This window comes from Chlorocebus sabaeus, chromosome 23, assembly GCF_047675955.1.
Source record: "Chlorocebus sabaeus isolate Y175 chromosome 23, mChlSab1.0.hap1, whole genome shotgun sequence".
NCBI lineage: Eukaryota > Metazoa > Chordata > Mammalia > Primates > Cercopithecidae > Chlorocebus > Chlorocebus sabaeus.
In genome coordinates, this window is record NC_132926.1 from 72137495 (window position 1) to 72149967 (window position 12473).

At 35.2% G+C, this 12473-nt stretch overlaps 1 protein-coding gene across 1 annotated transcript in view; it reads right to left on the minus strand.

Moving 5' to 3' along the window:
• Positions 1–12473, minus strand: part of MAN2A1 (mannosidase alpha class 2A member 1) — a 172199-nt gene that overhangs the window by 37834 nt on the left and 121892 nt on the right. The window contains exons 13-16 of the mRNA XM_008014107.3: positions 10794–10959; positions 8342–8560; positions 7895–8017; positions 4420–4534 (exon numbers count right to left, since the gene is read on the minus strand). Coding sequence (XP_008012298.2) covers positions 4420–4534; positions 7895–8017; positions 8342–8560; positions 10794–10959 — 623 coding nt within the window. The remainder of the gene's footprint in view (positions 1–4419; positions 4535–7894; positions 8018–8341; positions 8561–10793; positions 10960–12473) is intronic.

Consider the following 12473-nt stretch of genomic DNA (forward strand, 5'->3'; position numbering starts at 1 on the left):
CTCTCTCAACTTTTCCCCCAGAAAAATGTTATTTTCTAAAAATGAAATAAATTGCATTTCATTAAATTATGGGTGCTATAAAACGGATTTATTAAACCTGACATTGTCAAAAAATTATATCTCATTAGAAATTTTTTTTTTTTTTTTTTTTTGAGACAGAACCTTGCTCCGTCGCCCAGGCTGGAGTGCAGTGGCGCGATCTCAGCTCACTGCAACCTCCACCTCCTGCGTTCAAGCGATTCTCCTGCCTCAGTCTCCCGACTAGCTGGGATTACAGGTGCGTGCCACCACATCCGGCTAATTTTTTGTATATTTAGTAGAGACGGGGTTTCACCTTGTTAGCCAGGATGGTCTTGATCTCCTAACCTCGTGATCTGCCTGCCTTGGACTCCCAAAGTGCTGCAATTACAGGTGTGAGCCACCGTGCCTCACCTTCATTAGAAATTTCCAAACTGCTCTGATCTTGTAGAGCTTTTAAGGCTAGTGAGCACAAGATTTCTTCTAATTTAGTATTTTTAGAAACCTTTTGAACGCGATGTCTGAACGATAATGAAAAGGGAAACAGAGTGTTCTTTTATTAGCTTAAGAGATGTTAAGAAAGAGAGAGCCCTTCAACTGCACTTCTAATCATTTTCAGAATCTGGAGAGAATACAAATAGAAAAACAAAAGTTAAATTCCAAACGAAAAACAAAAGTAGGGTTGAACTATAAGGCCTCTCAACTCTGTTTCAAAATCATTAAGGACCAAAGAGTTTATATAATTTTGGTAATGTTGCTTGATTTTCGTTCTTGATTTTGTTTTCTTCTGAAGCTTCATTTGGGCAAATAGTTACTTTGGGGAGAAAAAGGTCAAAGAACAACTAAAGTAGAGATTGAGAAATGTAAGAATATTTTGTCAGGTATGCATTAGTTTTTAAATTGAATTTGTAAGGCTTAACAAAAATAGACACCCAACAAAGACAATCTTTAATACTAACTCATTTTCTGTTTCTTTATTCCTTCTTGCTGAGAGATTACAAAATCTTTTGAATAATTAACTGGTTTAGTAACTTAATACAATTACAGTACGTAACCATAAAATATTAATAGTCTCTCTCCCCAAACCCTCATTTCCTCCTGGATTGAAAATCTGGTACTAACAACAAATAGGCTCTATTCATTAATACTAATCCAAATATCTGCATCTGGTTGGTTTAAGGGGGGCAAAAGTAGCATATATCCAAAACTAGTTTAGTGAATTAAATTCAAGAATAAATATTTTTGTTATTTTATGCAATACTAGCTAAAAGCCAATCTACAAAAGCATGGAAGTTGGCTGATGTCTTCTTTGCATCTAAAATGAAAAGCCACATTTTGTCTACGAATTTTGATCAATCATCCAGATGTCTGATTTACAGGAAGCCAAAGTTTAGAATGTTAAACAACTTTCCAGTATTTCTTAATACAGAAAACTTGGCACTAAATAAAAGATCCCTGAAGACTGATCACCCTTTCAGGCAGTGTGAACACTGACAGAGCCAAATACCCTGAAGACTTCATATTTCTATCATGGGCCTTGATTAGTGATTTCATTAAAACCCAATAAGCCAGGATTGAGACAACCTGAGTGTTCAGGCAATGATGTGTGAAAAACAGGAGAGACAGGTGAGTCATGAATATTACTAAGGAAAGACTCTCTCCACAACTGGGCTTATCTTTTCCCAGAGGGAGATTCGTTTAGAGGAGCTCAAATACAAACATGGGAAGGTACACAGTTTGGAAGAGAGCATTTCAGGTGATCCTGGTATCTCTATTTCCTACCAACTACTTTCATTTTGGAAAAAAAAAATGACCTGGACTGGAAAGAAAAAAATATTTATATGTTACTGCAAGTTTACATATGACAGCTTCATGTTTAATCCAGGCAACTACTGTAAAATTTATCAGTGAGGCACTCCAAGTTTGCATTACACTTATTTATCCATCATTTATTATTTTTTTCATATGCACGAGAACACCAAGGAAGAGAAGACAAATAATCTAGAAAGGAAACACATGAAAAAAGAAAATCAGTCCAGGTGCAGTGGTTCATGCCTGTAATACCAGCACTTTTGGGAGGATAAGGCGGGTGGATCACCTGAGGTCAACAGTTCGAGACCAGCCTGGTCAACATGGCAAAACCCCGTCCCTACTAAAAATACGAAAATTAGCCAGGCATGCTGGTGTACACCTGTAGTCTCAGCTACCTAGGAGGCTGTGGCGGGAGAATCCTTGAACCAGTGCGGCAGAGGCTGCAGTGAGCCGAGATCGCTCCACTGCATTCCAGCCTGGGTGATAGAGGAGACTCTGTCAAAAAAAAAGAGAAAAGAGAGAGAGAGAAAGAGAGAGAGAGAGAGAAAACTAAAGACTAAAAAAGAGAAAAGAGGCAGAGGGCAAGACCAGCAAATAGAAATGGGCTACACGGAGAACCCCTTTGGAAGGCCAGGAGCCAGTCAGACCTCAGTGGCCCCTGCTCCTGCTTAACACTATTAGCCACTGGACAGTTCACTGCCCAGAGGGAAACAGGAAGAGAGGGGGAAAAGAAAAATGACAAGCATTTAGTTCTGATGAGTATAGTTTGCTCAAATAAGTAAATAGGCAAGTCAGAGTCTATCAATTTCCAAGTTAAGCACTAAGTACTCTGGCGAGCTAAGCTACAGCCACCAGCAGCAGAACAGGGCCATCTAGTCTACACAAACTGCCCTATGATGTGAGAACTAGAGGTCCTGGATAATCCAAGGAAAACCCAGAAGATATAGTGACACGGTTAAATAAAAGCAAAAGCAATTATGCAAATATATCTGATTGAGAAGTTGGAATTTCAGGATGAGTTGCTACAGCATTTACTCTGAGACACAGCCCATCTCTAAATATAACTGATGAAAAACAATGGTAAATCAAACTTGATGACACAAGTATGTGCCAAAGTGTGTGCCACGTTGTACTCCAGGAAAAACTTTTCCACTAAAAAACAATAGTTTTTAGCAAACTTAAAAATAGATGAGTATATCTTCTGTGCGGTAATGCTATAAAGCTGAAAATATAACTTAGAGCTCTCAGGGATATTAAATAATGGCTTACACAAAAGTACAAACAGATGGTCAAAAACATAGTTTCTGACTTACCAGAAGTTTTGAGAAACTCAAAATGATTATTTCAGAACTACAGGTTTTCCTGTAGGTAGCAAAGTGATCACAGATAACTGCAGAAGTCACATTTAGGGCATAAAACCACCAACCAGATAACTTTTACTTCTTGATTCATCCTATGAATCATGGGTTATTCTGAAAAACCTATCATATTATTACCTAAAGAAGTTACGTGAGAAAGTTTGTCCATACCTGAAATTCTAACAAAAAGCAAATACTAATGAAATTTGAAATTAATAAAAAAGTTAAAAGCAAAATTAAATTTAACTATGAAATCAGAAAATTGAACTTCAGTTATCTAAGAAATTCCCTGAACATAGTAACCCTTTGCTTCCCCACAATACCTAAAAAGGAAACAGTGCCGGTCTACACATTTATCTTTAGTTCGTGAAATCCTTTATTTTTTACCTGTATGAAGATTCAGGGAAAGAGTATTTTTTCTTTTATAATTTGTTCAACTTACCTAACAGCAAAGATAAATTTAAATGGCATTTTTATGAGGTCTTTTACTAAGAGTATCAAGAATATGGTAAATACCCTGGTTACTAGGATTAAATTTGTGGTTGGAAAAGCACACCATTCTAAAAACAATGAATTTTAAATCAACCAACCTAAATGTGCAAGTGTTTGGAAACCACAGCTCCACTCAGACCCCACAGAATCAGTTCCATTGCCCAGGATTAAGTTCTCAAAAGGATCAAAAGTCTATTTCCTATCACTTGGGTTCATAAAGATGCTGCTCAGTACTGTTCTAAAAATGATAAACAATTGCTAGGTTTTATACTTTACTGGGTAAAGAGCTGTAAACAAATGGAACTAGTTTAGAACATTTTTTTCTTAAAGTTACATTCCAGTGATACAGGCTATATTTAAGGAAGCAGGTCCCATATATGTGTGTGGTCTACTAACTGAAAGTCATATTTAATATAATTTCCAAAATCAAAACACTGTATTGTTTTCAGGTGTTAGAAATAAAGTTTCCAGTTAATGAGCTCATGACTAAGAACAATATGGCAACAGTTAAGAGAAGATATACAGAGGAAAATGTACATGTAGGGATTGAAATGTTTTACCATTTTTTATTATCAAAAGATAAGTTTCATATTTTAAATCACATTAAAAATATGATATCAAGTTTACAAAAATATCATCTACAAAAATCAACTGTTAATTTATTAAGGATGGCATAAGAAAAGCAAGAATTCAAAAACCAGTATACATATGTTTCATAACTGCATTCCTATTTTCTTACCCTGTATGTGGTATAGTCGAACTCTGTGAGTAACATGGTCAAAAAAGCAAGTCACTTCCGAGTAAATCCTTCCATGTGTCACTCTGACAAAGGGTGGTGTTGTGTAAACATAAGGCTGAGAAGAAAATAATATATTTAAGGAAAATATTTTGGCTTCCAAACTTTTAAAAGAATATGTTTATTATGGTTTCAAAAATGGAAAATATGTATCACCTGATATTTGCAATTTTAAGTGTAAACCAGATCTTATAAGGTAACAATATGCATGTGATAAAAACTGAACATGTTTTTTATTTTTAAAAATGCTGAAAATAGGAAATAAAAATGTTTACAACTTCATTGCTCTAGAAAGCATTCCTCCCAGCTATACAAATTTCTAACTAAAATCCTTCTATTTGTCCATATAGTTACTTATTAGAAACAGCAATCATCCTACAGAAGTTACATTTTCCCAGGTAAATAATTATTATAACCATGGTCCCAGCCCCCTAATGTTCAGGGTTTGGGACAGGTGGCAAGGATGACTACAGGGAGTCATCTAAGTAAACTGAAAGCAGGATTCAGAAACATAGTTTAATCACAGCTCGGTTTACTAAACTATAAAACATTCTGTCCTTTTACTTGAAAGAACTAGCTGAATATAAACTCACAAACTTGAAAAAACTACTTGGAAACCACTAGTTTAGTTTTTATTTAAATTTTTAAAACTGGTAATAAAGCACATAACTTATGTGACATGGAAGCAAATTTAAAACATTTATGAGTGATTGTATTTTTAAAGTATTAGATACCTTAGCTCAACAATAGCATAGAAAGTTAGGCTTGCAATATGAACTACTTAAACAGTATAAGATTTTCGGCTGGGCGCCGTGGCTCACACCTGTAATCCTAGCACTTTGGGAGGCCGAGGTGGGTGGATCACGAGGTCAGGAGATTGAGACCATTCTGGCTAACATGGTGAAACCCCGTCTCTACCAAAAATACAAAAAATTAGCCAGGCATAGTGGCGGGTGCCTGTAGTCCCAGGTACTCGGGAAGCTGAGGCAGGAGAATGGCGTGAACCCGGGAGGCGGAGCTTGCAGTGAGCCGAGATTGTGCCACTGCACTCCAGCCTGGGTGAAAGTGCAAGACTCCGTCACAAAAAAAAAATAAAAATATTTTCAGAATTGTGTAACTTTCTTCCAAATTTACCTCTTTTGCCAGAGAAAATTTTCTGGAGTTATTAAAATGCTTAATGGTTTACAAATTTCTTGTACCTAATTATCAAATAGCTAGAAAGTGAGGGAGGGAATGAGAACCTGGGATGGTGAGTTCTGGGCTCTTGTCTTCTTCTGAGGCACCAGATTGCCTCATTCCCTGATGTTTTTTATTTTCTCTCTGTAAAAATGACAATCGCTTTATCTTTCTATCTGACATTAGAGCTATTTAACGATAAAATGGTTTTAAATAAATTAGTTATTGGTATCTATGTATGAAATTCTATAGCACAACTACTTTTTTAAGTATAAATACAGTCAATCAAAATAAAATGTCCAATGACAAAAGCTGGTAAATGAGAAAATATTGAAACAGCTCATAATTGGGATTCACCGCCCATCTTGGAATGCCTCATATGAGTTGTAGTTTGTCTTTAATTCTTCACTGACTTAAAAAAAAGAAAAACCCCAAACAGCCAAAAAAAAACCCCAGAAAACAAACAAAAAAAACAGAATCGTTACTGTAGCCTACACAATCCCTTAAAATCCAATACTAGATTTTAGTTAGCAGGTTTCATAACTTGTGGAACAAAAGTAACTATTTCAGGAGATAGGTCCCTAGCTAACAATAACTAGGAGAATATTTAACTGATCTTGAGGTGCAGAAAACCAATAAAGGTATAAAAGCAAAGGAAGAAACTTTAAAGAAAAAAAAAGAAATGACTACACAAAAATTTAAAACCACTATAAATGAGAAATACAATAAAATAATTAAACTAAATGACACAATAAGAAAAATTTTACAACATATAGAGAAAAGGATTAATTTTACCACATATAAAGAGTGCTCAGAGATCATCAGGACATGCCAACAGAAAAACAGTCAAAGAATAGAAAAAGGAAAAAACCACAAAAGAAATATGAAAGATAAATGAAGGCACAAAAAAGTTCAACCTTACTAGTAATCACAAAAATCTTAACAGAAAAATATTTTTCTACTAACTTATTATTATAGGCAAAGCTTTTAATATGGCCAATTCTCAGTGGTTGGAGTGGGATTTTAGAGTTACTCTCAAAAAATGCTGGTGGGATTGAACATTTACCTAGTCTTTCTAGAGGGAAGATAAGCTGTACATAGCAAAAGTCCTTAAAAGACTTCAGAAACTGATACAAAATGACTCTTCTAGAAAGTTATTCTCAGAAATTCATCAGAATTGCATAAAAAGAATGGTGCAAAGAAAGCTTATTACAACGTTACAGTAGTGAAGAATCGGGAGAAAAAGAATGTATATAACATCTTAAACACAAGAGTATATATTAAAATTCGATTTTTAAAAACATACTATCAGATTGTGAGCATTGTAAGAAACGAAAAACAAAATATGTACATGCAAGAAGTCAAGACTTGAGAATGGGGAGAAAAGGATATGCATAAAAGACAATAAGAAATACATCCAAATGTTGGCAAGGGTTTTCACGGGATTGTGCACTAGTTGGTAAATTTTAGTGTTTTCTTCAGCTTCTGGCATTTTCAAAATGTGCCAGAGTTTGCATATTAGTACCCTTATAGTCAAGAGTGAGAAAAATTTGTTTTTTAAAGGGCTGAAAGTTAAGGAGAAAAATGGTCCAGTGGATAATCTATTTTTCCCATATGGCTAGAGGTTTTGTGTCTGTATAGAATGCATACATATAAACACCACAAAAGCTCCCTAACTCTACGTAAAATCTAGTTTCTTCCTATGTTCACTGTTTATCCTAATTGAACATTGTTCATTGTAGCATCTTAACAAATTCCAACTCTAAACAGCTATTTATCTAACAGGGTCTCGCTCCATCAACCCAGGCTGGAGTGCAGTGGTGTGATCTTGGCTCACTGCAACCTCCGCCTCCCAGGCTCAAGCCATCCTCCCACCTTACCCTTCCTGAGTAGCTGGGATTGCAGATGCAGGTCACCACGCCTAATTTTTGTATTTTTTGTAGAAAAAGGATTTCGCCATGTTGCCCAAGCTGGTCTTGAACTCCTGAGCTCAAGCAATGTACCCTCCTTGGCCTCCCAAAATGCTGGGATTACAGGTGTGAGCCACTGTGCCCAACCATTTATCTAACTTTGGACCACAAATTGCTAAGTATCAATAAGGTGACAGATAATACTGAAACCAAAAGTTCATCTATCCCTAATAAATCAACAGATGATAAAATAATGACACTCACTTATCTTTTTCCTCAATACTCTTTCAATAAATGTTTATTCCATTTGTCATCTCATCAGTACCACTTACCTTGGCATTACCATCAGGTAAGAAGAGGTAGGCACCACTTTTGTCTCTTTTAATCGTGGTTCCATACCATGAAAATTGCACACTTACTTCATGGTGTTTACCATCTTCTTTAGTCATCATTTGCTAAAGATTAAAAAAATAATAATAAGCCACTCACCACTAAGATGTTAAGCATGTTGCATCTGGTTCTATGTATATGACAATTTAAAAAAACAATTTCTGTACTTATCTTGTGGACCAGTGACACACAGTCCATGGAGCAGCGCCACCCACAGACCATACATGTGAGCAGCAAGTGGTCAATGAAGGTGCAAAAAGCTTCTTATGCATTCTTTTACTCAAGAGTATTTGATACAGCTCCACTTAAGACTTTTTTCCCCTTTTGCCTAATTAATCTACACACATTGTAGCAAAAATGATAAGCATTCTACGAATTTTAGAACATACCTTCATAAGTCCAGTTTGATCAAACCGAAGTAAAACAAAGGAGTTCTCTAGTGTTATACCTTCTTCAGTATTTATCATATTCTTTATGGTGAAAATTCCTCTATCTTCTACTTTATTGTTATACAAGACATAATCAGCTAAATGTGAATTTGAACTTGCTGATTCCAAAATCTTATACACTTTCAGTCCCAATGGTGGTATATGTGCTCGAAAAGAGATCTTTAAAAGATAGGGAAGGGAATTTATTCAAGATAAATGTTATCTACTAAGAGGCAAACCATTTAAACCAACAAACTATCATATCTTTTAAAAACAGAATCCAGTTGGCCCTCCATATTCACAGGTTCCATGTCCACAGTTTCAACCAACTAGAGATAAAAAATATTTGAAAAAATAAAAAATAAAAAATACAAATAAAAACTATAGTATAATAACTATTTACATAGCATTTACATTGTATCAGATGTTACAAGTAATTTAGAGATTATTTAAAATATACAAGAAGATGTGTGTAGGTTATATGCAAATGCAGATGCTCCTCAACTTATGACTGGGTTATATCCAATCAAAATTTGAAAATACCGTTAAGTCAAAAAGGTGTTTAATACACCTAACCTATCCAAAATTACAGCTTAGCCTAGTCTACCTTACATGTACTCAGAACACTTACATTAGCCCACAGTTGGGCAGAATTACTTAACACAAATCATATTTTATACTAAATAGAAATAGCTTATGTAATTTATTATATACTGTACTGAAAGCAAAAAATAGAATAGTTGTATGGGTACTTGAAGTACGGTTGCTACTGAATGCACATTACTTTCACACTATTATAAAATTGAAAAATCTAGGTTGAGCCATTGTAAGTCAGGGATCATCTGTACTATGCCATTTTATATAAAGGACTTGAGCATCCACAGATTTTGTTATTCCCAGGCGGTCCTGGGACCAGTTCTCTACAGATACCAAGGGATGGCTGTATAACAATATTCTATAAATGTTTGATATCTTGTGGGTAAACCATACACATCTCAGTTTATCCAGAGAACCTAATAACCTAAAGTTGGTAGGCCTATCAAAAGCATTAGTGTTTTTATCCAATATGTGAACCTGCCTTATCATTCTCAATTGTTTGGCTGTACTCTAGAAAGCCTAGAGAAGGAAATTCTCCATGAATGTAAGGGCTTCACAACAATGGCATTTCTTAATTATTAATTTTTTTGCAATATTATGATATTTTGGTATATAAAAATGATAAACATAATATAAATATTAAACAAGTTAGTTCAGTCAGCACTAGCAATCAAATGCTTGAAGTTCAGCAGACACTGAACAGAGTATGGGGGATGCACACAGTAAAAGACATGACCCCTGCTTTCCAGGAGCTATGGTTCCATTTTCTAGATGGAAAGCTTCCTGTAAAATCTGACCAAAATTTATATTATAGTTTACCTTTCTATCTAAAAGATTATGCATATTTAAGAGCAGCTAGAGGGTGGATTACGGGGTCAGGAGTTTGAGATCAGCCCGACCAACATGGTGAAACCCCATCTCTACTAAAAATACAGAATTAGCCAGGCGTGGTGGCACATGCCTGTAATCCCAGTTACAGGAAGCTGAGGTAGAAGAATCACTTGAACCCGGGAGATGGAGGATGCAGGGCGCCGAGATCGCACCATTGCACTCCAGCCTGGGCAACAGGAGTGAAACTTCATCTCGAAATAATAATAATAATAATAAAAGTAGCTAGCAATAGCTTTTGTCAAGCAGAAACAGTTCCTAGAGTTCCTAGTTTATGGCTGTATCTTCAGAAGTGCAGTTTAAATTACATTCCAGATTTTAAAAGTTTAACCTTTCTAGTGGTACAGTGATCAGTTTAACATTGCTTATTTTAAGAAACTTTCGCACAAAAAACACCTATTGAGCACAGATTTTCCACAATTATCTAAAGAGATTTTCCACAATCTCTAAAAAGCAGCATCTTAATTATTTTAGGGCATTTATCTTCCATGGTGTGTTATGTCACCTTTGCAATGAAAACCTAAAACTATCCAAAGTTATTAAGGGTGGTATTTATCTCACTTTCGATATGCATAATTGTCATTAAATTCAGTTAGACCAAAACATTCAAAATTTTATGAGTAATAATTACTGCATCACCTTAGAATAAACGGTATACATCCTTACAAAGATATACAATATACATATGAACAATATATAATAAGATACAATATATACACTAACAAAGAAATTAACATTTTAGGGAACACAGGATCGTTTTTCCTTTAGTGTCATTTAACCCACCAGTTAAACTCTCTGGTATTTACAACTTTCATCACCTCACATACACCAACATGATGGCTAAATGGGGGCTACTGTACATACGTAAATTATATACTGGCTAGGTTTGTTTTACAATGCCTCCTTAAGTTCTATGGCCACAACATACCTCATAGGCTGTTTCTGAAATAGTATTTGCTGTATCCCAAACTGCACTGACTTGAACTTCCACAGGTTTTCCTGAAGCAGAGAACACTTGCACCGTGGGGGAACTCACATAGACTGAGACCACCGAGATTCGGTCTTGTTCTAAAGGATTATAGACCACAAGGTACCTGCAAAAACAGGTGCTTCATTATTTGGATCTCAAAATATTTGTACTTCTTTCATATATGTATACATACATATTTTTGAGATAGCGTCTCACTCTGTCACCCAGGTTGGGGTGCAGTGGTGAGATTATAGCTCACTGCAGTCTCAACCTCCTGGGCTCAGGCAATCCTCCCACCTCAGTCTCCTGCGAAGTTGGGAGTAGCAAGTGTAGTGCATGCCACTACACCCGGCTAATGTTTTTCATACTCTTCATAATACTTTAGTTCATGGACAGTCATAGAGCCAACTCATGGAGAAGAATTAACAGGAACATTCTGTGAGAACTTTCAGAGAACAGGCAATTTCATCACAACAAATATCACACAGTACAAAGGGTAATTAAATAATGATTCAGAAGCCCTTTCTAAAGAATTAATGCTTTACTAATGGAAGATATTCATAGATTTGTAATAAAGCTTTTCTGTATCCCAGAAAAAGACTTATATAAATACGGTTTTATTCATCTATCTAAAAGAATCAGCTCCATACAACTAATACCCTGATCCCTACCTAATCTCACCGAATAAAAAAATTCATGATTTGTTTGCAATTTAGTCGCAATTAGTTCCAGGTAAAAATCTAATATTCATTTTAGACCACTAAGAACGTATGGCTATATGTGGAGAATCACATAATTCACACACGTATTTTATATACAATAGGACTTTATTATTAAAGAAAGTTGATTCTAAAAAAAGGTAACTTGAAGCGAATCCACTTGTAATAGGGCCCCAAATTTTTATAGTAAGTAATGGTGAAAAAGAAATTGATTGGGATTAGGTAGAAAAAGGAAAATGCAAACTATTAAAATAAGTTTAGGCAATATTTGCAACTACGTGTAACTTTTGGTATGAACAAAAACAAAAATGAACTGAAATTTGGGACACAATTTTTCCAATATTTTATACCAGCATATTATGACATCCTTCACATAACATTTAATTTTTACATGATGGTTAATAAACTATATTTGAAAAAAAGTATTTAAGGACTTAATTTTTTCCTAAAATCCTCTCCCAGTTCTGATATTCAATTAATTCTCAGTTGAGGTACCCAACAGCCTTGATTTTCTTACTAGCATAACTCTACCAGATTCTCATTCTTTCATGGCTTCGCCTGTGAGTAGAGACATTCTAGACCACCAACATCGCAGACTTCATGAAATCTGCATCCTCTGCAAGGTTTATAATTTTATAATTTATAATCAATTTGCATCATATTGTCTTCAAATAAATCAAAGAATATTTCAAAGAGTGGACTCTTTGAAATAATGGTGGACAAATGGTGGACTAATAATATAACTCACTGATTCACTAGTGCATATTTTCATGATCTGAAATATTTGTGTTTTCCTATACAATTTTGTAACTGCAGGAACACACTGAATAGTTGGATAACAACCACCTCTCCCCCAATACGTTGTAGCTATAGATGGTAGCACCAAGCTTACCAGTATTCTTCCATCCTGCATATGTGT